Source organism: Dreissena polymorpha, chromosome 14, assembly GCF_020536995.1.
Source record: "Dreissena polymorpha isolate Duluth1 chromosome 14, UMN_Dpol_1.0, whole genome shotgun sequence".
Classification (NCBI taxonomy): domain Eukaryota; kingdom Metazoa; phylum Mollusca; class Bivalvia; order Myida; family Dreissenidae; genus Dreissena; species Dreissena polymorpha.
The window spans coordinates 34,905,416-34,932,467 of record NC_068368.1 but is presented as its reverse complement, the minus strand read 5'-3'; the positions used below and the strand labels follow the sequence as shown (position 1 = coordinate 34,932,467).

The window sequence follows — 27,052 nt, the reverse complement described above, 5'->3', positions numbered from 1 at the left end:
ATATCAGCGATACAATATTATTAAAAGAGACCGCTCTGCAATATTACATAATTAGTCCCGCGCTACAATACTACAGAAAGAGTCCCGCGCTACAATACTACAGAAAGAGATGCAATCTACAATACTAAAGAAGAGCCCCGCGATTAAATACTACAGAAAGAGTCCCGAGCAACAATACTACATACAGAGCCCCATGCTACAATTTTGCACACGGTGATCCAAGCAACACTACCATAGAAAGAATCAAGCGCAACCCTACTATATCACAAGACAGGCGCCTACATGCTATGGGAATATCTACGCCTCACACCAATAAAGAAACAAATCCCGTGCTACTATATTATGCAAACTACTATATTATACAAAGAAGTCGGCCCCACAATATTATATAAGAGGCTCGCTCTACAATAAAACAGAAAGAGCACCGCGCTACAATATTAAAGACAAAACCCCGCAATACAATAATATAGAAAGATCCCCGTGCTAAAATACTACATAGAGAGGCCCGCGCTACATTACTACATAAAGAGCCCCTTGATAAATACTGTAGAAACAGCCCCGCGATACAATACTGAAGACAGTGCTCTTTGTAACAATACGAAAGAAATAGCCCAGCGCTATAAAAATGCAGACAGAACCCCAAGATACAAAACTTCATAAAGACCCCCGCGCTAAAAAACTAAATTGAGAATCCCGCCACAATGCTAAAGAAGCTATCTCGCGCCATATAGTACTATATAAAGAGCCCAGCGCTAATCTTCTATGGAAATAATTCCGCGCGATAATACTGTAGCAAACGTTTCATACTTCAATGCTATATAAACAATCCCGTACTACAATTCTATAGAAAGCATCCCGCGCTACAATGTTAAGCTTTGGGCTACAATACTAAAGCTTCAAGCTGCAATACTTTATAAAGAAAGAACCTAAACGCTACAGTACTACAGAGAGAATCTAGCGCTAAAATACTATAATAAGAGTCCTGCGCTAACATACTGAAGAATGAGCCATCCGCTACAATACTTTAGAACATACCCCGCGCTACAATACTAAACAAAAAGCCCCGCGCTTAAATATTATAGAAAGATCCACGCGCTTCAATTTTATAGAAAAGTCTAATGGCTATTCAAAAAGCACCGAGCTACAATACGATCGAACGAGTCACGCGATATAAAAAAGAAAAAGTATCGCGCTACAAATTATTGAAAGAGTCCCGCGCTTTAATAGTCCCCCTTGCCACAATACTATAGAACAAGCCTCGCGTTAAAATACTGAAGAATGAGTCCCGCGCTAGGACACTATAGAAAGAGCCCTACGCTACATTATTTAAAAAACTTACCCCGCGGTAAAATACTATGCAAAGAACCCCGCATTTAGCTATTATAGAAAGCACCCCGTGGTAAAATATTATAGAAATAATCCCGCGGTAAAATACTATAGAAAGGGCACCGAGCGACAATGCTATAGATATAGTGCAATACTTAAGATATAGTACCGCGCTACAATAATTTATAAAAACACCCGCGCTGCAATACTATTTAAAGAGTCCCGCGATACAATACTACAGAAAGAGTGCCGCGATACAATTTTGTGGAAAAAGCACCGCGCGACATACTGCAGAACGGTTACAGTGCTTAATACTTCACAAATAGTCATATGTAACAATATTATAGAACAACAATATTATAAAATATTATAGAACAAACCCCGCAGAAAGAGCCGCTCCCTACAATATTACAGAACGAGCCGCTACTTACAATAATATAGAAGGAGTTCCACTCTACAATGCTACAGAAAGAGCCCTACGCTACAATACTGCAGTAGGAACCCCAGGCTACAATACAGCAGAAAAAAACCGCGCGCTTCGATTTTATCGAAATACCACAGCAATACATTACAATTGAAATAGCCCTACGCCACAATACTATAGAAATAACCACGCGCTTGAATATGATAAAAATCGTCTGCTCTCAATTACTATAGAAAGAGCCCCGACTTACAAATAAAACTAATTTTTATATCGGTGACTAGATCGATACAAGATGCAGTTTGTTAAAATGATTACGACCTTTCGTTGAACGACATCAAGCTTCATTCACACAAACCTATCAACTCATTTGACGATTGAAATATTGAACCTTTGGGAAATGATATCGTGAAATTTAATCAAACACTTGATCGAAGTTACAACCCCCAAACAGGTAAACGGTAGCCATTGCATGTACACGTTATAATTTCCCTCAAGTTTCGAATGATTTTCAGTATGGAGCGTTTTATATACTATGCACCGTTTTATATACTATGCACATGTGTGTGCATTTTTCTTTTCAAACGTTAACGTTGAAAACATAGTTTACAGTAAAACACGGACAAGTTACTATATTTAAATAAATACATAATATTAACATTAGTTTTAAAATCGAAATATTCGAATCAATTATCGCAACGTGGTGTCTATTACGGCTTAGATTACACGGAGATAGACACGTTCAAAGACTGTGTTAGTGGTGTCTAACCTTTCTGTTATCGAGGGGAAGTAACCACTTGGAGATGTTCGTCTGATGACGAAGTGTATAGTTTAAGCGAACTTAATATGATATTATAATTAACTATTGTTCTCCAAGTATGTTCTTTATGGTAAGGATGTATTATTAATTTATTACGCGTACGAATTCTACGTGAAACGCGAAATTTATGTATTAGTAAAAGTATTTCGCTTTTAACCTAACTGTTCATAGTTTGAAATCGAAAGTGACTTCTTTAATTGTTAAAAGAAAATAGAAATGTTTGGTGTAATTAAAGTCTATATTTATTGTGTTTGTTCTCGGCTTATAAATATTACAATAGCTTTGTAAACTGTTATACAATTAATGCGATGGTGAGATGAAACGAAGCCCATATTTTTTAATTTCTGACATGAATATGCATTTCTAAAAATAACCGTCTCTCACTTCAAGGGGATTTCCCTCACAGGTTGACATTTTTGTTTGAGTAGTATAAATGACTGATGTCATCGTTCAGAATGCAAGGCGGATTGCAGTGTGAGTGACGAAGATGTGTTTGTTTTATTAGCGTGTGTTTGTGTTCATGTCTGCGTGCCTTTATTTCAAATGTTGATCCAGTATGTTTATGATAACGTTAACACTTCATCTTCTTTCTAAATGCAAACTTGACGAATGCAAAGATTTGACTGAATATATTGTGCTGTAATCAACCAGAATCGGTAAGGCTTATCCAGATTATATTAAGTATTATGTTCAAAATAAACAAAATGACCTGATATCGAAGGGCTAAAGGAACGTCAGCTATTTATAATTACGTTATACTCTCTACAGTTTAGTTTTCTTGTTTACAAAAGCGCAAGTTTAAATTAATATTAACATACTTAAAAGTATTAGTTATACTCAAAAGTGAGAGCTTTGCAAATTGGAAAAAAATCGCTGTTCCATGTTAAATGTTTTGCCCTGCAATGGAAGTTACATATTTTACTTATCAATAGCCATGGCACTTGTCAAATTCGGTATGAATTCCGGCAAAACAGTTGGCGAATGTATAATAACAAGTTAAATATATATTACATAACATATCATATTAAATCGGTAAGTTTACGGGTTGCGGAATGAAAATTTCTGGTAGCGAAATTCACGGACTGAAAATAAAAATTCCAGATTAAACAATTCATTACTTTCAGATAAATGAAACTGCTTAACTAATATATTAATATGGAACAAGTCGGTCATATTTTAAGGTATTTTGATTAATTAAATGTATTATAAACAATGCATTAATTCAGTAATCTTTATTTCCGATGTCCGATTTTATTATGCTTTGAATTCCAATCATATAATTAATTTATAATATTGCCTCAAGTAGAAATGTCCTTGTATGGTCTTTCTACGTAGTTTGGTCGAGTTAAAAGTGTTAATTTACTCTACACTATCAAGTCCACAGGGTATTTTAACCAAACAATGATAAACACTGGTCCCGTATGGAAGGTCTCGTGTCTGTACGAAAACAACGCCGAACTCCACCGCTATTAGAAGTTAAGTGTCTCCAGACATACTGGTTCATTTACACGATTACTTTGGAATACATATAATCAAACAATTTTAAATTTGATAAAAATCCGCATGTCTCGCTTGTCAAGTTTATGTGACTACATGCGAGCTAAAGGTATTAAATTGATACTTACATATATATTTTAACAGCTTATATGGATTATTGTCGTACATATAGGTATTTGAACATAAACTTGAACAAGTAATAAACCACATTTGTGGTTATGACAATCTAATCAATTTCTTTGTGAAGCGGCATTGTCCAGATAAACAAATAATGTATGTTGGTCTTAAAATATTATCTCATGAACCACATGACAGCCTAATTCGTTAATAATGATAAGTTTGAATCGGACGTATCCACAATGCCATTGTCATCTTATTCTTTCTCAACTATAAAATAAATAGACCCCAATATGTAGTCAACCTCTCTTAAAAAAGTGTAGCGAATTATGCTCAAACTTTCACAATTGAACGTTATTTGTGAAAGCAAGCCCTTTTTAATGTACTTATGAATTGCCTGTGTTACAATATGTTTCATGTGGGCATCACAGTTGTGTGTATTTCAGAGTACCGGTATATACCGAAGTTCCTATTCCAGTACCCTTTTTATGTCCAAGTAATCGTTTACAATTGACCCACTGCCGACTCGCAAGAAATGGGGACAAATGTCAGAATATCCGCTTCAAAAGTTCAAAATTATGTGTATTTGGTATTTTGTTGTGCGTTGGGGACACTTGAGTTTGCGTAGGCAAGACCGCAAGTTGGATACGATTAGTATAAACTAACTCTTATTTAGACGCGATCTGTAATACATGCATGTGCGGAAAGTGTTTTCCCATATAAGCCTGTGCAGTCTGAACTGGCTGATCAGAGACGAAACTGTACGCTTTTATGCACTTTTTCGTTTAAAAGAGGTCTGTTATAAAAAAAAATCCAGTTTAGGCGGAAAGTATCGTCCCAGCTGATACTTAAGTCGCATGCATTAAACACAGTTTTCCCAGAACGAGGCTCACGTAGTCCCTAAATAGTGTGTGTACTCAGCTTCTCTTAGACTGCGTAGCGGACTAGGCTCAATATGCACAACACAATACATTTGTATTCAGTGTCGTCCCGTATTAGCGCGTGAAATGTACACAGGCTAACCAGGGATTATAATTTCCGCTAACATTTAATTTTGTGCAGATCAGACCCTCTTTAAAAAAACAATTCTATAAAAGCGGAATGTGTCTTTCCTAATAGCCTGTTCGGTCTGCAACAATTAAGCTGTGAAGACATGCGTATGAATTAAGCCCCGTTTTCACAGAGCGTGGCTCATATTTTACTTAAAGTTGTTATGTTATCTTTCAGGGAGTACAAACAGAGAGTACATTTCGAGCACCAGCGTGGTGGTACCTCTGCATCCGACTTGCAATGGGTGCCTAGTGTTTGTTATGTTGTCAGTTTCCGCTTACTTAACGAAGAACGAAGAAACCGAGAAAGCTCTGTCACTAAAGGCCTGATTACTAGAACCGAGGCGTGTATCGTTTCTTTGACAAAAGGCTGGGTTGAGTAATATGTGTGGGGTATGGTATCCTAGTGTCTGGATACATTTGCGATGCAGGAGAAAAACAACGTTAAAGGTGTTTTTTTAATCAATTTAGCCTTGCTCTGTGAACAGGGTGTTTAATTCATGTGCGTAAAATGTCGTAACAGATTAGCCTGTGCAGTCCGCACAACCAAGGACGACACTTTCAGCCTTAAATAGAGTTTCGATATGAAGAAACTTTCTTTTAAGTAAACAAAAACATAACAGCGGAAAGTTTCGTCTCTTATTAGCCTGCGCGGACTGCTTATGCTAAATAAATATTGGACGGAAATTTACGCACATGCATTAAACTCCCTTTCTCAAAGCAGAATATCATTTTTCAGAACATCTAGAGTTGAAGAAGTACCGTTACATCAACACTTTGTTGACACAAGCTACGTGGAAAAAACTTAAATGTCATCATAGAGTGTTGAACTAATTGGATGGAATAATTTTGAATTATGCAAGTAGGCAATAATTACATTGGAGACGCCGTCCCAATATTTTTTAGTGTTAAGACACTTAACCGATAGCACATATTAACTCTGCCCATTTTCATAATAAGTATGTACCTGACGGAGTTGAGTTTTAATCGTTTAAACCTGACACTATTTTATTACAATCCATTCAATTGAATGCCTGCGCCTTCAAATACCGAAGATATCAATAGAAATCATCAGACCATTCAGGTTTATTTCAATAGATTGTGTATTGGTATATTTTGAATTGAAGCATTGGGTATTATACTTGAAGTATTGGTTTAAATGATTTGTTAATAATGTGGAGACGCGTGAATCACTGCTATTTATTCAGGCATTAATTTGTTTGTTGTATTATTGAATCAACTCTCAAGTTTAGGAAGCTATCTGTAGAAGTTTAAACACAGTGTTGGCAGGGAAACTAGTGGTAAGATTTACGCAGTTTATTAAATATAAGTAATGTTTTCTATTAATATAACTTGCATTCGTAGAAATAAATTAAACGCTTGCCTTAAACGAAAAATATGTATTTCATATCGAAACTATAATTATAATGTAACAAAGCATGGCTTATTTTGCTTTTGTCTTACTAATTGACGTTGAGACAAATACGTTTTTATCCTCCGCCATAGCTATGGGTTTTTTTTCACTGAAAAATAAATAGACTACACGGATTTTGTTAAACGATAACTTACAGAAGATAGTTTAAGCGTTACACGTTGGTGATTGCCGTTATAACCAAATGCTCGTATTTCTCATTTCTCAAAAAAACACGCTAAAGTGCCAGTTGTTCCTAAAAAAACTAAATATATATAATATTTTCATTTTAAAGAATAGTTATAAATACACAAGCGAAACTCTTGAATACTAAATCAGTGTGTGGCTATTTATTCTGAAAAATAAGGCATAAGTACATACTATCGGTCAATAAAAACGGACTTTTATGCGTATGAGTAAACCATGACGTGTTTAATTACCACGCATACGTGAACAATAATGACTCATTTTATTAAAATAATAAAAACTCAATCACCTGTGTGTTACAGAGTTTATAAAGACACTGTATGCAATAAACAAAGGTTTATGCATAACACTTAAATAACTTACAAACACCTATTACATTACACATTTTATTATAAATATTGTTAACGGGGGTTGGAGGGAGTATTGAGCGATGGAATCCGTTAGAAACGTGAATTCGAAAGTGGTGATAGCAACAGTAGGTACGATGTGTTTCGATGTGTTTCGGTGATCTTCTAACTGGAATGAACGTGCCCCGTACACTACATAGTTGTGAACTGCTCTTGATATGGGTCGCGTTCTGGGAAAACGGGGCTTAATGCATGTTAGTAAAGTGTCACTTTCCGTGTTAATGGTATTTTTTGTTTAAATTAAGTCTGTTTCATGTGCAATTTCACCTGAATGCACAAGGCAATCTTCGACGACACTTCTCGCACATTTATTAAGTGCCGTTTTCCCAGAGCACAGCTTATTTTGAATGTTTATGCCCCTACACAGCGGGAGGCATTATATACGGTACGTATCCGTCTGACTGCCAGGCCGTACAATTGGTCCTTCCCATCGGATTTGACAGACTTTTGGCGCTTATCTGTCTTTGTTTTGCACTATATAATATATGGGTCTCGTTTTAGGGAAACCTGGCTTAATGCATGTGCATGCGCAGTGCGTACAGGCTTATATGGTACGAAACTTTTCTTTTAAACTGAATGTTCGTTTTAAAGCGACTTCGTTTAAACAAAACAATCAATAAAGTCGGATAGTGGCGCCACTGATTAACCTGTGCGGGCTGCATAGGCTACTACGGGACGAATATTTACACATATACATTAAGTTTTTCCAGAGCGAGGCTCATTTAGTCCACAAAATTGTTCATAGATAATATCCGATTATCCGTGTTGAATTGCTCATAAAAAGTAGCATATATGCAACGTGTTTTCAAGGATGACTTAATCGAATGTAGGTTGTGTCTTAAATATCAGGAATTAAAAACCGTGCGATAACTCAATCATCGCTTTGTAAAAACTGGGCTTAATTCATGTGCGTTAAGTGTCGTCTCACATTAGCCTATGAGTTCGCACAGGCTAGTCAGTGAGGAAACTGTCCGCCTTTAATGTGTTTTAGGATGACAGGAAGTCTCTTTAGTTACGGCGGATAGTGTCGACATTGATATTCAATGAGGATTTAAACATGGTTTACTTTTGCAGATCATGAAATATACTTTTTTGAATAATGACATATAAAGATTACATTAAGTGGTATCGTACATTTGTTTATTCTGAAGCGATCAGAAAAAAATGCCAGCAATATAAGGCTCAGGTTTATAGAATATAACACACTTCCGTTTGAATATGTGCCGCGTTCTGAGAAAATTGGGCTTATTGCATGTGCGTAAAGTGTTATCCTGGATTTGCCTGAGTAAACCCCACAGGCAAATCAGTGAACAGACTTTGCGCTTTTATATAATTTGTCAATTAAAGGAGGTCTCTTACAAGAAAGCACATAGATCATCACCTAAACATGATTGTCGCTAATACATGTAAGATACTTACTTAAAACTTTTTAGGATTGGTCTTTGTCCGCCGTCCGTCCGTCCACATTTGGTTTGTAAACATTCTAGCTTTCACATGTATCAAGCATTCTTTATCAAAGTTGCTGAGAAGCTATAAGGCAATAAGATCTCAGTAAGGTTTGATAATGAGCAAAAAGCATAAAATATGCCAAAATCATTGCCCTTAGATTGTAAAAATGTTCATTATACATGTATTATACAAAATCCCTGACAACACTCTAGAGGTCACAATTTTGTTTCAGATTTGATGAATTTTTGTCATTATATTTATTTTTGTAAGGAACGTTCGATATTTGGTCATGAGGGGTCAAACTATAGGTCACTAGGTCAAATCTTACAATTTAACGTTTCAATATCAACAAGTTTATAACATATTTTTACAAATCGTACGCATACGGGCAACATTTCACATCCTGATGCAGATGCGGCTTAAAAATTAAATTACTAAAATTATCTGTTGTGCAATGACTCATTGCCCCGGGGGAAAATTAATATTTTCATTTGTGTTTTTGGCTGACAAGGCGAGACAAGACAGACGAACGCTTCAATTGTTTACCATAAACATATCTAATAACTGAAAGCGTTATAACAGTCTTTGTCGTAAAATACGTAGGCTTAATTAAACCAAATCATTTAATTCATAGTTGCACAGCAAATTTGTTGAAGCGGGCGCAAAATAAAAATACTAATATTTTTTATTTCGTTTTAAGATTTATAGGTGCGGCAAACCGTCGAACATTTAATCAATTTGTTGTGGTCAAAGAAACTTTATCTTGATAATATTTAATTTTGAATCGTATATGGATCATCTGGGGGTCAGAAATTAGGTCACCGGGCCAATTCTAGTAAAACCTGGTGTAGATAAAAGAGGTCAGAGTTTCCATCACGTCTTAATAAAATTTTGTAAGAATGTATTAATTGATGAACTCTTTCTTGAGATTGTATATGGGACATCTGATCAAATCATAGTTAAACTTCCTGTAGACGATAGAGGTCACAGTTAATCAGAGATGTATGAAATTAAGTCAGATTGTTTATCTTGTTTGAGTCTGGGTTGGTATTATATACAATTCAACTCAATTCCTTAGAATGAACTTATGCACTTTGATGACCTTCAATTTTGACCACTTGTGCAACTTAATTCATTAATATGAACTAGCTAGCCATAGTCTGATAGAATTTAAGGTAATGTCCCAAGGTTAGTCAGGTGAGCGATTCATGAACATCATGGCCCTCTTGTTTCTTTACGGGCAAGATGATTTATTTTTTCAAACATTTCAGCAGATTTACTTGTTTGTTCTTCCTATTGTTTCTTCTGCATAGGTGAATTAAGACAAATGCACCTTTAAATCCTTGATAAAGTAACGTTGTCCATCGTGCCTACCAGCACATGTGACTAGCGAGACACCAGTTTTCAACCTTCGACCCTTTAATCAACCTGTCCGATTGGTCACGGAAACTTATTATATTTTCGGTAATTGTATTGAGTAATCATATTGATATCGTCATACAAAAATATTATGTATTTAAATGTACTCATGTGTTATACATTTACATATAGAAAGAAAAGACAGGTGCATTCAATAAAACTTTATGTATAAATATGGTTTTGAATTGGTAACATGGCATCATATAAGCAAACATTTAAGCAAGAAATGTTTGTCCATCATTGAGTTTAGCATTTTGCAAGTCTTATTATTAGTTAAAAACTCCTCACTAGCGCTGTTAAATTCGTTATCGGATTAGTAACTTAATATTAAAAAAAAATGAATACCATTTATTTCATAGTTTGGGATCAGAGAGAAGCCGCGGAATGACTTCTTTTTGAGTACAATTTTCTCCCAGCGTCATCGTAAGTTCATGACAAAGGTAAGCATCATATTGTGTAATCCATTACGTCATTTACTTCAGTGACTGGCTATGAAAAACTACGGACCATATATCGAAAACTACACAACATGTCTGCACCTGACCTCGCTTTCAAAATAAAGAACAGTATTGTGCTCGAGATAAAGCATGTTTCGTAGGAAAGCATCTGTAATACGAACGGACGTCATCTCATACGCATTGTTATTTTTGAAAAGAAAGGTAAGCGAATCAGCTAACTTATATACATTAGGGTTGATGCACCTTATTTTAGTGCCGCGCACGTGGCATTGGAGACTTGAAGATTTGAAAATTGGAGATTTGAAGACTCCAGCAGCTGGAGTTTCACTTCTTTATATTGTTTGAATTTTGTGCAGAATTGTTCATTAGGGTGCATAATATTGTTGAACAATCCACATTTAATGACAATAAACTGTACTATTACTATAATAATCTAAGCGGCTTTCAGGTGCCTTATAGCTTTCTGCGATACTGCATAGATTGCTCAAGACGGCGCCAGACGTGATGAACCAGAATGGTTCCCTAGACAAGTAAGTTTATCCAACCGAGCCCATGTAAGATGTAAAGTTATTTACCGATGGTTTCTAATGAGAAGGATAATATTTCACACAACATAATTCGTATCGTTCCTATGATATTAAAGAAAGCTTTGTATTGACCTAAATTGGGAAACAGTATAATTGTGAAAAGTTACTCTGATTAAATGCATGTACAAATTAAAAGCAATGCATGATTATTATCAATTATTGGTCCCCACAGTAATTACTTATCTTTTTAAAACGATACATTAAATTAGCCATTAAATTAGGACTTTAATGTTAATGAAATGTATGTTAATTGTTTTAAATTGGATTGACATTCCAGTACACGTATCATTTAATATCTGTATATTGAACTTACTAATGCAAATGTATTAACATGTTATTACTGGCTACTTATTTGAAGACGGTCAATATAATTTGATTTTTATTAGAGATAGCATTGTGTTTTTTTATTTATACTTCAGAAATGGGTAAATGCTTGCAAAGAGACACGCACTGTGATGAGCTGGCTCGGCTATGTACAGGATATCATACAGGCTCGGAGAGACGCATACAGGGAGTGGGGCAGGCTTATGACTGAAAGAGCATGTGGAGTAGTAACAATGATTTTTTCGGGAAGCAAGGCAGAGGGGCTGACCCGCTACTTGGAAGTGATTTGGATAAAATGTTTGTACTAAATAGTGTGATATGTTTAGAAGATGGTGTCAATGCCTTTGCAAGGGTGATAACCGTGTTGAGATCACTCAGTAGCATGAGATACCATGGACACTGTAGACTGCTACTAGAGAGACGTATTGCAATGTTTCCCTTCTAAGCAGTGATGTACATGTAAGTTATTGTTCTAGCCTTCAGATTAAAGCACACACGGTGCTGCATGACCGTGCAGGGCCGTCCATACCCGAAAAATTTATGGGAATATTACATACCGACATGGTACACGCATTTCGTTACTTTTGTCCCAACATCTTGTCAACATGGGCCGCAATACCTCGCCACTGGCCTCCACCGGAAGTCGTTCAGAAAGTCGTATCACTTGGGGCATTTCTTTCGCCTGTTGGATTTAAAGGCAGTCAATATCAACATGTTGAATGGAGAGTTTGTTTCAACACCGGTTAGATCGAACTAGTATACAATCTTAATGACACTCAAATTAAATTATTTGTTTTATTGGAAATGATAAAGAACGATGTATTATAGCCACGTAATAAAGAAGTATTATCGTACACTTTGAAAACCATTGTATTATGAATAGCGGAAAATTATCCTCAGTCCTTGTTTCATGAAAAAAGTATGTTACACTGGTTGCATGAAGGATTGGATGCGCTTAGAGTTGCGTTGGTCACCCGAGAGCTGTAATATTATATGATTCCAGATAGAAATCTGATGGCAGCCTGTGGATTGGAGGAGGTTCAGAAGAGTACATGGATATCAACGATTACAGCAATGATGAATGAAGGCCCTTAAATGATAATGAGACTAGCCCTAATCGCTCACCCTGAACCATTCCGATGGTTCAACTGCAGGAAAATGGAGCTCGATTTGCTGTATCTTGCGCAGATGAACAGAGTGGAACTCTGTAGGGATGAGAACTGGGTGGTTGATAGTTCAGATGTTATAATGCACGCAATACATAGACACATGTACGAGACTATGAGCGAGGTTCGCCTGATGATTATTATTGAAGGCATCGAAGTTCACAATATGGCGGATGTTTATAATGGACTGTTGATGTAAAAATGTTAAATATATCAATTAACCAATTAATGGGCATATATTAGACTCATTTATAAATTGCGATAGCGTTAATCCTTCTGAAGTATCAAATACAAGTATTTTAGTAAATCATGACAGTTTTAATGCATTAATTAAAAAAAATGTTTTCAGTGATTGACGTTTAACTTATAGACATAAATTGCAAATTGTAGCCAATTTGACAATTGTTGATAGCCGGCGAGCACAACTATCAGGTCTATACTATTTGCCTTAATGTATTATTTCCATATTTTATAATATTTATCACTGTTGGAAACCAGTACTTACTAGCATTTTGTCAGAATATGTAGTAGAGTGAGTTATTGTTGTTGTGTAAGCGTGTGTGTAAAGTAATTGTTTCTTAATTAATTTTATCTCCATAAATGGACCACGTTCTATGATACTATGTTTGTAGTTGGAATTGTGTATGCATATTTATTAATTTAATATATTTGTTACATAAGTCAATGGTCATAGTATACTCGCAGTACTTTTATCCATGTTATTGGCCTTTTGGGTAATAATTTACTTAACTTTTGAGCGGCGATATTGTCATGAACTTATTGAACACAAACAAAGTGCAGTTATCGATACAAATATGTTCAAATATTTGTTATGCTGCATTTTATACTGCTTAATAAACGGTGTTGTTTCATGCATACAAAGCACACATGGTGCTGTTAATTCGTTTTTATTGAGATTAGATTAAGGTGCAAAAATATGTGAATGTTTAGTAGCCCACCCATGTATTCGTGTCAATTGTATGCAAAAAAAACAACAAAAAATCAAGCGCTAAATGATTAAAGAAATTCTCGAACTCGTAGGCTAAAATTAAAGGGATCTGCACAAACGTTGCTTAAACCATACTTATTGAAAAGTGTGTGCACTCTTAATGCGCATGCCTTGTATGCTTTCACGTATAAATAGAGTGATGCATATGAAGTTTTATAGCAATATTTGTTAAAGAAAACCGATTTTACCATACTTGGTTCAGTATCTCATAATTTAAAAGTGAAGGAATTTCTTAAACGTTTGAGCATTATATGAGCACAAGCAGAGCAGCACATCGGCCGCCAACTGCGGCTATGCCTTCAATGAGATATTAATCCGTGCGTTTTATATTATGAAATATCATGTTAACAGGTTATGTGATGACGGTAAAATGCAAGCAGTTGTTAAACCATATAACGATTTATGATGACTCAGGAAACTATATTCGTTCATTTAATAGCACACAATGAAGAAATATTTATGAAAACTTAAATATCTTCTTCACATACGAAATGTTGCAAGTGTCCCTTTAAAAAATGTGTGCGTATCTCAGAGTTGATCACGTTGTAACATGTCATCGGGGTAGTCCCATATTTCCGCTTTTTTAGTCAGTGGTTTCGTAATGTTTTTCATTTTGTAAACCGATCTCCTTGTGTATCTTTCTATTTGCTAGATATTATATTGTATCAAAGGAAAACACGGACTGTGAATGATAGTCGTTTTGATGGGTCTTGTATGGTTTCGGTTTCGTTAAACAAAACAATTATGTTCCTCTTAGGTCTGCTTAGGAAGTTAAAATGTAATGTTTTAAGCTCGGCACGATTAAAATAATGAAAACATGTTAGCTTAAAAACTTTGGGATTTTCCGTGTAGTTCGATTTCCTATTCTATTTTTACTAGTATTCATCGCTTTCAACAGTAGATAAAAGCCGCGTATAGAAGCCAGTGTGAAAGGTTATGGAGTAGATTACGACGGGTAAGTCGCAAAGTACTGTTAAGTTTGAACATAATAAAAAAAAAAACATAATATGCTAAAAATAACGAAATAGTAGTAGTAGGTAGAAGTAGAAGTAGTAGTAGTAGTAGTAGTAGAAGTAGCAGTAGTAGAAGTAGTAGTAGTGTAGTAGTAGTAGTAGTAGTAGTAGTTGAAGTAGTAGTAGTAGTAGTAGTAGTAGGAGGAGGAGTAGTAGTAGTAGTAGTAGTAGTAGTAGTAGTAGTAGTAGTAGTATTTATATGGTAATAATTATATTATTATTATGGCATTATTTTAGCAATATTATTATTAATATTATGACATTATTATTATTATTTGTATTATTATAATTTTTATTATAAGTAGTAATAGTATTTTTATCATTATTATTTTTATTATTATTTATTATTATTAGTATTATTGCTTGTATTATTATTATTAGTAGTAGTAGTATAACTAGTATTATTATTATATGGTATTATTAGTATTATGGTATTATTATTATTACGGTATTATTATTATTATTGCATCATTATTATGGTATTATTTTATTATTATTATTAGGAGTAGTATTAGTAAAAAAGGAATAGTAGTAGTAGAATAGTAGTAGTAGAGTAGTAGTAGTAGTAGTAGTAGTAGTAGTAGTAGTAGTAGTAGTGTAGTAGTAGTAGTAGTAGTAGTAGTATAGTAGTAGTAGTAGTAGTAGTAGTAGTAGTAGTAGTAGTAGTAGTAGTAGTTATATTATTATTAGGAGTAGTATTAGTAAAAAAGGATTAATAGTAGTAATAGTAGTATTAAGTAGTAGTAGTAGAAGTAGTAGTAGTAGTAGTAGTAGTAGTAGTAGTAGTAGTCGTATCGTAGTGTAGTAGTAGTCGTAGTAGTAGTAGTAGTAGTAGTAGTAGTAGTAGTAGTAGTAGAAGTTGTAGTAGTCGTAGTAGTAGTAGTAGTAGTAGTAGTAGTAGACGTAGTAGTAGTAGTAGTAGTAGTAGTAGTAGTAGTAATAATAGTAGTACTTGTAGTAGTAGTAGTAGTATAGTAGTAGTAGTAGTAGTAGTAGTAGTAGTAGTAGTATAGTAGTAGTAGTATCAGTAGTAGTAGTAGTAAGTAGTAGTAGTAGTAGTAGTAGTAGTAGTAGTAGTAGTAGTAGTACAAGTAGTAGTAGTAGTAGTAGTTATTGTAGTAGTAGTAGTAGTAGTAGAAGTAGTAGTAGTAGTAGTAGTAGTGGTAGTAGTAGTAGTAGTAGTAGTAGTAGTAGTAATAGTAGTAGTCATAGTAGTAGTAGTAGTACTACTATTATTTTTATTATTATTATTATTAGTTGTAGTAGTAGTATTTGTAGAAGAAGTAGTATTTGTATTATTATTTTGTTTGCACCTATTTTAAGTTTACAAATGTATTTTCTCGAAGGTGCATTAAGACACACACGTTTAATTTTAATATTCTAACTTATTGCAATGGCTGTTTTCGTTGAATAGTATTTGTATTATTTGTATTTTACAGTAGTTATGTAACGTATTTAAATAAGTATAAGACATCAGTACTTTTAAGCATAAATAGCATTTAAAGAAAATCAAAACTTCAAATTACTTGATTGCTAGAATTAGGTTTAGCAGAGTGGTTCATCATTTTATGTTGGTACAGATAACAATGCACACTGTGTACGAGTATTTCAATTATTGCATACTTTCGAGCTTAACTAATTAAATAAACATAATCGTCTCAATGACCGCTTAATGTAGTCGTGTGACAAAACTGTCAATCTGCTTGTAATTAAGCATTCAATTTGTCGATATCAACAATTCCGAATAACGAAGGCTGGCTCTTGTAGCTGTTTTGAATGTAGCCACAGCTTAATAATACTCATGGGTCGGATAAATCGTACATAGACATTGAACTTATATTAAAATTCACGTTTTGTGTTTCAAATACATACGTGTTTTATGTTTATGTTTATGTGACAAAAGATGATCATTATCACTTAAACTTTATGACAACATGTGACATGAAAAAACAAATGAATATTGGAAAATATAATCTTATATGATATTATACAAAACATAAACATATACAATTGTATATAACACGATCATCGTTTCAAGCCCTATAACACTGATTCAACCGGTAATTTAATCAGCTACCTAGTTTGCCCTCGTGTTTACCGAATATGTTTAAGTCTGGGCAAGAGAAGTACCCCGTATTTGAGATGTATTGACATTTACCAAATACACCGACATGCATTTTAACAAAAATATGGTAGCGAAACGATTTTCAAGTCTTTATACAGTTTACTATTTGATAAAATAAATACGATTTCTTAAAAAAAAACTTGAACAATAAGCTAGATTAAAAAATTGAATTGTTGCATTTATATTGTGTATATTATGTAAGTGCACTTAATGAAGCGGATTCTTTGCGCGTATGCATACTGGAAAAGCGAACATTAATATCCGGTAAAAATCATCAGTTATTGCATAAAAGCATATTGGACACTCATTTCGCCTAATTCTTCAATAACTGTGTGCACACTTGCATTCGTTTGTAAACAAGAATTATTTGCTCGCGTTGCAGTTTCTCCCTACCTTATTTAACGACGTTGTTTTTCAATAGCTTGCCAACAGAAAGTACCAGCATCACAATAAAGTATTTCAAGTCAATAAGAGAACATTAGTCTCCAAACTAAGTTTAACATTTGAGAAAAAAAGCACAACATGTAGGCAATAATGTGTCATGCAACAACATAGTATATTGTATTACAATGCCTGCAACATACTTACGAGTATGTTTCCTGTCGCTTCTTGTACAATGCTTACATTATCGAAGTTATTTGCATGTTACTTTGCATGCGTTTCCAGCGTGCATGCTAAAATAAGCTAATTGGTGAATCGAACGTGTGTCATCCTTTTGCAGCAGTTAAACATCCTTCAGAATATCAAACTTCATCAGTTGCGGACATCAAGGTCAGCCACGTCGGCTAAGTATCAAACTTCATCAGTTGCGGACATCAAGGTCAGCCACCTCGACTAAGTATCCGCGAACCAGGAAAAGAGGGCTTAACCGAGCAACCGGCTTGATCGTTACGCCAAATTTCGCTAACCGGTATGTTGCTACTCTCTTTAATGTTATGCAAATTTAAGTTTCTTTGGAACTAGGGTTTATCGGTTGCTATTATAGCAGGTTATGGTTTTAAAGGATGCAGGATTGATTGCTTTTTAGTAATGTTTATATTCGTGCACGTAAGGTAAAATGCAATTGTAAAATTTGGCGTACAGGCGCAATAAATCATGCGTACCAAAACATACACACATCGAAAGTAAATGGATACATTAAAATGTGTGTTTGTTATCATGAGGTATTATTAGTACCAATTGTGTTGTCGCTATGCCTGTGAGGTTATTAAATGAAACTTTACGATAGTGTTTGCCCATCCAAGGGAATGTTAAAGCAGAATCGGAAATAGGCGAATGACTTCAAACAATGTCGTTTATGAATCCCGCATGGTCGCCTTATTGTAAGTTCACTGATATCATATTCACTAAGTAACGTTTGCTCCCAGTTTGTTGTTTTGTAAACTCAGCTTGCAAGATCCCAAAACCAATGTTGGCCCATCCAAAAGAACGACATATCACAAATGAAAACAGTCGGAGTGACTTCAAACAATGTCGTTTATGAATCCCGCATGATCGCTAAATGTTGAGTTCACTCATCGTGTATATGCTGATTATGTTCAAATAATAATATAAATTATCATCTTCACTTAATTGCGTTTCCCCCCAGATTGTTTTTAGTTTGTAATCTCAACTTGCAAGATCTCAAAACCGCTCAAAAAAGAAACCGCTGCTGAGTCTTACGTATGACTAAGCTTTATGGTTATAATTTTGCCATAATTTAAGTGAAGAAACTTCGTCTAACATGTGTTATAGAACTAGCAAGTTCTGTGCGTAGAAAAAGTCAGAACATGTAAAATGATATAAATATATAAAGTATTTAAGTAAAGCCACACCTCGATTTAATTAAGTTCATATCGATAACCACCAAATGTATATTAAAACTAATGCAACATAAACTACATCAAATACTTCATAGGCATAGCTTGTCTTAAAACGTACTTAAGTTTTAGCCATACTCACAAGTGTAAGAACCAAAATGCACGGACATCTATATTAACAACCAAGCTCGTAAAAGTACAACATTTCATTAAATAATAATACAATCAACATAAATCGCGTAATCATAAATAAATATCACTATGTTCAGCACCACAACCCTATGTATCATCTAACGTGTGTCTGGTTTCGTTTACCTCGTCATATTGATTACGACTCCAAACGATATAAACAAGCAACACTGATCGATATTCAATGATATTAATAAAAAGAAGTCTAATGATACACACCATTGGTTCACTAAGACTTATATAATGCCCAACATTTGTTCCCATTAGGATTCGGGGTTGGGTGCACTCTAAACATTATGTTATAATTGGTTAATGTGACCTAAATCGATATGAGCCTCATTCTGAAAAAACAAACTGGTTAATCTGTATGTGAGTTAATTGTCGTACCTGATTAGCCTTTGCAGCCCGCCGTCCCAGATTAGCATGGGAAGTCTACACAGGCTAACATGGGAAGACACAACCCGCTTTTTTGCATTGTTTTATTTTAAAGAAAGTATCTTCTAAGCAAATTTCAGATAAGCCGGAAATTGTAGTCCTTAATTAGCCTGTGCTGCCTAAGACATTGTTAAATGTGTTTTATTTGGTGTGTTATTGTTTAGTATTCAGTATTTTCTGTGTGTATATTTGTTTAAGGGATTCCTAATGCGGTAGTTCGACTCGAACTCCGTAGACATGTCAATTATTTACTTAATTCTATGTTATAGTGTTTATGTACCAATGTTCAATACTCTGCATTTTTTTATCTATGCAGACCTGATGATTTACCAAATAAAATCAACGACAAAATTTAGTTCGCGAACGAGTCTATAGTTTAACTACGTAAGAGTATAAATATGCACAGTCAGCAAAAAGTGTTTAATTTCGCCAACAATATGCAGTGTTATGCCTTGTATATGGTCACTACACTGTATGTGTTGACATGAAAGCGCAATACATACAATACATTATGTTTAAAAAATTGAGGGAATTATTGTCTTACTCCTCGTTTTTTATTAAAGTTGTTAGAGAAAAAAAATGTGTTTGTCATAGGACTGTTTATATTTGTGTAGAATACGTGTTACTATTTTTAGGAGATTTCCCGGAGTTCATTCTTTCCAAACATTAAAACATGAATGCATTATTTGATAATTCAAACAGCCTTCACGATTCAGAAAATACATTTTAACCATGATTATTAAATTTATTTCAAAAAATAGTATATTCGTGTATAAATCGAACGTTTTCGCCAAAATACTGTCCTGTATCAAATCATGACCAGGGTTAGGGTTAAGGCTATGGTTAATCCTGACTAGAAATACCATATGGTATAATTTTGTCTAAACTGTTGGAAACAATATTGTAGTAATTGTTTGGCCAGTAGTTGGTAATTAGTAGTAATTTGATGGCAGTTTGAATGTGAGTATGTGTTTTACATGGCTATAGCATTATCGAAAAAATGCAATATTTAATTTCAACGGTAAACTCTCCGATAGTATGAGAATACCAAAGTGAGTCTAATAAATATATAGAGAATATTTGTTCATGCCAGTTAAGATCGTTTGTTATTTCACTCGTGATCAGAGAAAATATATTTTCACGAGTGGCACAGCCACAAGTGAAACTATTATTTTTCTATGATCACGCGTGAAATAACATACGATCTTACACTGACATGAACACAGTTTTTGTTTCTTGTATGCCCCTTTTTCAAGAAAACAATTAATTATAATTTCCCTTTCGCTGAAAAGTGACCTTCTCTCACGTGGCTAGCCTCAATAAATTGAAATGACGTAATTTTGTCGACGAAATGACATCATTTTGTTGACGAAATGACGTCATTATTCCAGGGAAAGTATTCAGTTAAACTCTTTTACAATGTAAATAAACGGGAAAAAGGCATACAATTAAAAGGAAATGGGTTGGATTCGGTTGAATATCGATTTTATATTACTAAAATATAAACAAGGATATAAACAAGGGAAGTACGTCTTAATATGATAATCTAAAAAAAGAAAAAGGAATTCCGAAAATGTGTTATTTTCATTGGTGAAAATAACAATTTGTTTATTGTCATTGCTGTTATTTTACTGCAGTAATGTCATATTTAATCATAAGGTATAACAAAAAGTTAAATATCATTTCAAAATCTTTTATAAAATTATATATTTTTGTTATTTTTAGGTTGGTTTCTATTAGTAGGTTGTTGCTCCGCGTGCCTTTTATCAAGGGTCGATGAATATTAAATTATTTTTTAATTATGTCGTACGTGAATAACTTTACAACGTCTATAATTATATATATATTCAACTCATTGCCTTGCCAAAACTTAGTTAAAACCAAAAGAAAACGATATAGCTGTTACATTGTTTATAAAGATAAATATAGTTCAGTAATTTGATGATATTACTGATAATTCCATTCATGTTTTAGGCTGTAAAACTAATGTTCAGCGTTTCATGCTCGCTCATAATCTGGATTAAGTCGCAAATGAATACTATGCTATCATACGTATTTAACTTAAATGTGTATGTGTTTATTTTAATTCTTTAACTTCTAATACAGATTATTGTCGGGGACACTTATATGTTACTAAATAGGTTTTTACATTTCGATTACTTTGACGTATTGGTACATGTTTATGTATGTTGGTTTACGGTTTCATGTTAATAAACGTACACTTAAATTAGTTTATTTTTAAAGATGCAAATACATTGCCAATTGATATCGTGCTGTTTTATCATCAAACACTTCCTCAAGGTTATCTCCCCAAAAAGGAACGGTTGCCGCTGCATTCATAAGTGAAACTTCCTGTAAGGTCTGGGATTGTTTACAGTGAAACATGTATAGAAAATATAATTAGATAATTGTTCAAATATAAACTGTTTACTCACAATAATAGTCGAATTAACCATCATAACGAGGTGTGTAATGGTGGTAGGGATTTGATAATGCTTCTCGGAGGTTTAATCGCTAAAGGGACTGTGTATTAGTGGTGTCTAAAATTTATGTGATCGATAGGGGAAGTATCCGCCTAGAAACGTTCTTCTGCTTTCAAAATGTGTAGATGAAGCGAAGGATTGATAATGTTATAATTTAAGTTTTATCACACATTATGTGGTTTATTTTTAAGGAATGGTCTGCATTAGTTAAATATAATGGCTAGAAACTCTATTTATATTTTGAAATCGGAAGTGACTTTTATTATGTGCTAAACAACAAATGAAACATGCATTTTCGTTATAATTTTTTGTGTTATTTTGTTTGTAATTGAATTATAGGTCGTGCGATTGTTTTATTAACTGTAATCAGATTAATGAGGTGATGCAATAGGCAAAACATTATTTGAAATTTCTTACATTTGATGATTCATTTCTAAAAAAAAGAAACATCGCTCACTCCAAGGAGATTACCCTCAATGAGTTTTCGAACATAACTGATGTGAATGCATTTTAGATTATTGTCTGAGTAATACAAAGGATGGGGTGTTGTTATCGCTCAGGATTCATGGTGCATTTTAGACTGAGTGACGTCAATATGTGCACGAAGAAATGTTGGTATTATTATGCTGTGTGCCAACCTACGTTTCTGTTTAAGTTCGTTTACCTGCTTAACATCTTGGAATGTTTATGATGAAAACTTCATCCTGTTATCAATGCAAAACTCACGTTCGCACAGATTCGACGACTGTGTACATTGTGTTGTCATCAACACATTTGGGTAATGTTTATGTTTTAATTAAACATAGTTTTATCCAAAAGTAAATCGAACGCTTTTCAAATAGGAAACATAAATGTGCAATAAACGATTTTTTCATGCTAATAATGTTACGGATTGTATTTAATAATAGTTTGAGCAATAACAAGTTCGATTCGAAATGAATTGCATAACGGTTTTCAAATGTGTAAAAAACTGATAGATCTCGATATTAACTTACACAATCGTGTGCAGTCACCTTGAAAGAAATATGTCAAAATCGATTCATCATTTAATTAAGAATTCTGCGTTGATAAACCATTTACACGTGCAAACTAAGTGTAAACTAAGTGACGACAACCCACATCTTAGGATGTTTAATGAAACGACCTAGAAATATTAAACTCCGCTTTTTTATCTACTTACCTTATGTACACGTTTGATTATGTGCCAATATAAGAATGGTAAAGCTGGGAGTTGGATTATTGTAACTAATAACCTGTTGCGCATGTCTCCTCATTTGCTTTCCTGCTGTACACGCTCCATCTTCTAATAGTTAGTTGTAATAATTAAAGAAAAATGCATTCATTACAACTGCTTGTAATAATAGTATAGTTGTTATGGTCGGATCGGCCTTGCATTGCATCATGTAAGCACATATTTCAGCAATGTTCCTCTACATCGAGTATAGCGTTTTTCTTACATTATTAGTTAAAAGCTTAATACTGATTCCATACTATGTGTAACATTATCATTATATTAACACTCAATAGAAATTCATTAGCGGGAAAAAATATGATGTTTGATGTTGGTTAAGTTAATAATAACCTCATTTCCTTTATGTTTGTGGAATATATTGTTTGCGGTTTTTGTTGTGTTTTGTTTCTAAAATATATAATTTCTTGGTAGCAAACTGTTTTTTTTTGTTGAATCTTGTTGTATTGTACCAGAAATGATGACTTTACAGTTGATTCCAAGTAATATAGCCTACCCCAATTGAAGAAATATATCAGGCTTCGTTGTATCAGGCAGACATTAATGTAATAGTATGATAAATATTTGAATCTTATGACAATGATACAAACATTTAGATTAAAACCCGTTCATTTAAAATGTGCACATTGCATTTCCTAAACTTAAGTAATTGTTAAATGTTGACATATTTCAAACAACTTAAGTTGTGATAAATACCATAAAACATATAAAAAAAGTTAACTTTTATGAATCCGTTATACATATCAATACGACTCATTTTTATAAATTCAAACTGTGTATAAACATAATACAATTGTCTTGTTCGTTTAAATATTTACCACCAAATATATGAAGTATACGTAGTCACTCGTTTGGATAATTTTATTTGAAATTCCAGCTCAAAACTGAAACGCGCATGCTCTGTTATATAATGGTATCCAGCCGCAATCCATAATGTTGATTAGGCTGTTTGACATGGAGGCATGTGTAGCAATCTATAATGTTGATTAGGCTGTTTGACATGGAGGCATGTGTATTTGCCTGTGTTGCATGAAGCGGTCTAGTTAGCTGACTACGTAGTGCAAGTTATTTACAGCGGGGCTGTCATCTTCGACATATTATGGTTCTCTAAATACTGATTTCACTCAGGAAACGGTTTTGAAATGGTTTCAATGAGACTAAGAAATTAAATGCATTTGACCTTAGAGACATGAGCCTCGGTATGGGAAAACCCAGGTTTCCAAGAGTAAGGCCTTTATACGTATAGGTGAAACTGAGCTATGTGGATATCTTTGGATCAAAAGAATGGCATTATTCAGCCCACCTAACATCAACAGCTATTATTTACTTAATGGTACCACACCAACTATTTAGTCTGTGTTTATGTCATGCATTACATTACTACGCAGCTTACGACAAAACTTTCTTTAGTTGTATAAACTATAAAAAAACACATCATGTACGTCACGAGGGAATAAGATATTGTCGTTCAGGAGGATATTTTAGTCCATCCAATAAATGCAAAAATAAAATAATGCACTCAATATGGCTGTATATAATGATTTACCAAAATTAATTAAACAACCTTGTAGTAATTAAACAATTAACATCTTGTTTTAGGCTTAATCTCAAATAAATTATAATATAAATTATGTAAACCTGTTTGTCATAATGCATTTTGTAATTTAGACCGTACACAACACAATTTTATATTCAATGCGTATGATAATAGTCACCTCGGTCAGCTAGCAAACAAAAAAATGTTAGAAAGACAAGATAGCAATTAAAAGTCATTTTACGATGGGTGATGCTTTAAAAAGAGACCCGAGCTATTTAAGTACTATAAACAAAGATTCAGCCTCTACACTACTATTTGGAGAGCCCCGTTCTTAAATGCTAAAGAATAATCCCCCGCTTAAAGTATATATAAAAGCCCATTGTTACATTACAACTGAAAGAGTCTCGCTTTACAATACTTCGGAAATTCCAATTGTCAAAAGTTCCACATGCAACAATACTTAAGAAACAATCCCGCGCTACAATATTATTTAAAAAGTTGTGCGCTGCAATGGCTGCAATACACAATAAAGAGCCCCGCGCTACAGTCAAGCTCTAAAATAATACTTTACGACTATCGCGCTCAAATACTATAGAGAGAGGCCCGTGTTACAAAACTATTGAAAAGTCAAGCTCTAAAATAGTTCGGAACGACTTTCTTGCTAACATACTACAGAAATAGTCCCGTTTTACAACACTACATACAGAGCCTCTCGCGAGAATATTTAAGAAACAAAGCTTGCGATACAGAATTATAGAAAGCGTCCCGCCATACAATGTTATAGAAAGATATCAGCGATACAATATTATTAAAAGAGACCGCTCTGCAATATTACATAATTAGTCCCGCGCTACAATACTACAGAAAGAGTCCCGCGCTACAATACTACAGAAAGAGATGCAATCTACAATACTAAAGAAGAGCCCCGCGATTAAATACTACAGAAAGAGTCCCGAGCAACAATACTACATACAGAGCCCCATGCTACAATTTTGCACACGGTGATCCAAGCAACACTACCATAGAAAGAATCAAGCGCAACCCTACTATATCACAAGACAGGCGCCTACATGCTATGGGAATATCTACGCCTCACACCAATAAAGAAACAAATCCCGTGCTACTATATTATGCAAACTACTATATTATACAAAGAAGTCGGCCCCACAATATTATATAAGAGGCTCGCTCTACAATAAAACAGAAAGAGCACCGCGCTACAATATTAAAGACAAAACCCCGCAATACAATAATATAGAAAGATCCCCGTGCTAAAATACTACATAGAGAGGCCCGCGCTACATTACTACATAAAGAGCCCCTTGATAAATACTGTAGAAACAGCCCCGCGATACAATACTGAAGACAGTGCTCTTTGTAACAATACGAAAGAAATAGCCCAGCGCTATAAAAATGCAGACAGAACCCCAAGATACAAAACTTCATAAAGACCCCCGCGCTAAAAAACTAAATTGAGAATCCCGCCACAATGCTAAAGAAGCTATCTCGCGCCATATAGTACTATATAAAGAGCCCAGCGCTAATCTTCTATGGAAATAATTCCGCGCGATAATACTGTAGCAAACGTTTCATACTTCAATGCTATATAAACAATCCCGTACTACAATTCTATAGAAAGCATCCCGCGCTACAATGTTAAGCTTTGGGCTACAATACTAAAGCTTCAAGCTGCAATACTTTATAAAGAAAGAACCTAAACGCTACAGTACTACAGAGAGAATCTAGCGCTAAAATACTATAATAAGAGTCCTGCGCTAACATACTGAAGAATGAGCCATCCGCTACAATACTTTAGAACATACCCCGCGCTACAATACTAAACAAAAAGCCCCGCGCTTAAATATTATAGAAAGATCCACGCGCTTCAATTTTATAGAAAAGTCTAATGGCTATTCAAAAAGCACCGAGCTACAATACGATCGAACGAGTCACGCGATATAAAAAAGAAAAAGTATCGCGCTACAAATTATTGAAAGAGTCCCGCGCTTTAATAGTCCCCCTTGCCACAATACTATAGAACAAGCCTCGCGTTAAAATACTGAAGAATGAGTCCCGCGCTAGGACACTATAGAAAGAGCCCTACGCTACATTATTTAAAAAACTTACCCCGCGGTAAAATACTATGCAAAGAACCCCGCATTTAGCTATTATAGAAAGCACCCCGTGGTAAAATATTATAGAAATAATCCCGCGGTAAAATACTATAGAAAGGGCACCGAGCGACAATGCTATAGATATAGTGCAATACTTAAGATATAGTACCGCGCTACAATAATTTATAAAAACACCCGCGCTGCAATACTATTTAAAGAGTCCCGCGATACAATACTACAGAAAGAGTGCCGCGATACAATTTTGTGGAAAAAGCACCGCGCGACATACTGCAGAACGGTTACAGTGCTTAATACTTCACAAATAGTCATATGTAACAATATTATAGAACAACAATATTATAAAATATTATAGAACAAACCCCGCAGAAAGAGCCGCTCCCTACAATATTACAGAACGAGCCGCTACTTACAATAATATAG

The 27,052-nt window shown here is 34.3% G+C and overlaps 1 protein-coding gene across 9 annotated transcripts in view; it reads left to right on the top strand.

Moving 5' to 3' along the window:
- LOC127857086 (uncharacterized) overlaps positions 1 to 27,052 on the top strand; it is a 96,781-nt gene that overhangs the window by 10,793 nt on the left and 58,936 nt on the right. For 3 of the 9 annotated variants that reach the window (XM_052393434.1, XM_052393430.1, XM_052393424.1), the window contains exons 2-3: positions 17,527 to 17,576; positions 17,626 to 17,715. Coding sequence is in view for 1 of the 9 variants with exons in the window: in XM_052393439.1 (XP_052249399.1) it covers positions 7,775 to 7,806 (32 nt within the window). In the remaining 8 variants the exon portion in view is untranslated. Of the gene's footprint in view, positions 1 to 2,530; positions 2,638 to 5,969; positions 6,532 to 7,121; positions 7,807 to 17,526; positions 17,577 to 17,625; positions 17,716 to 27,052 lie in introns of those variants that run through there. The other 6 variants (XM_052393429.1, XR_008038328.1, XM_052393432.1 and 3 more) reach the window with 6 other exon arrangements.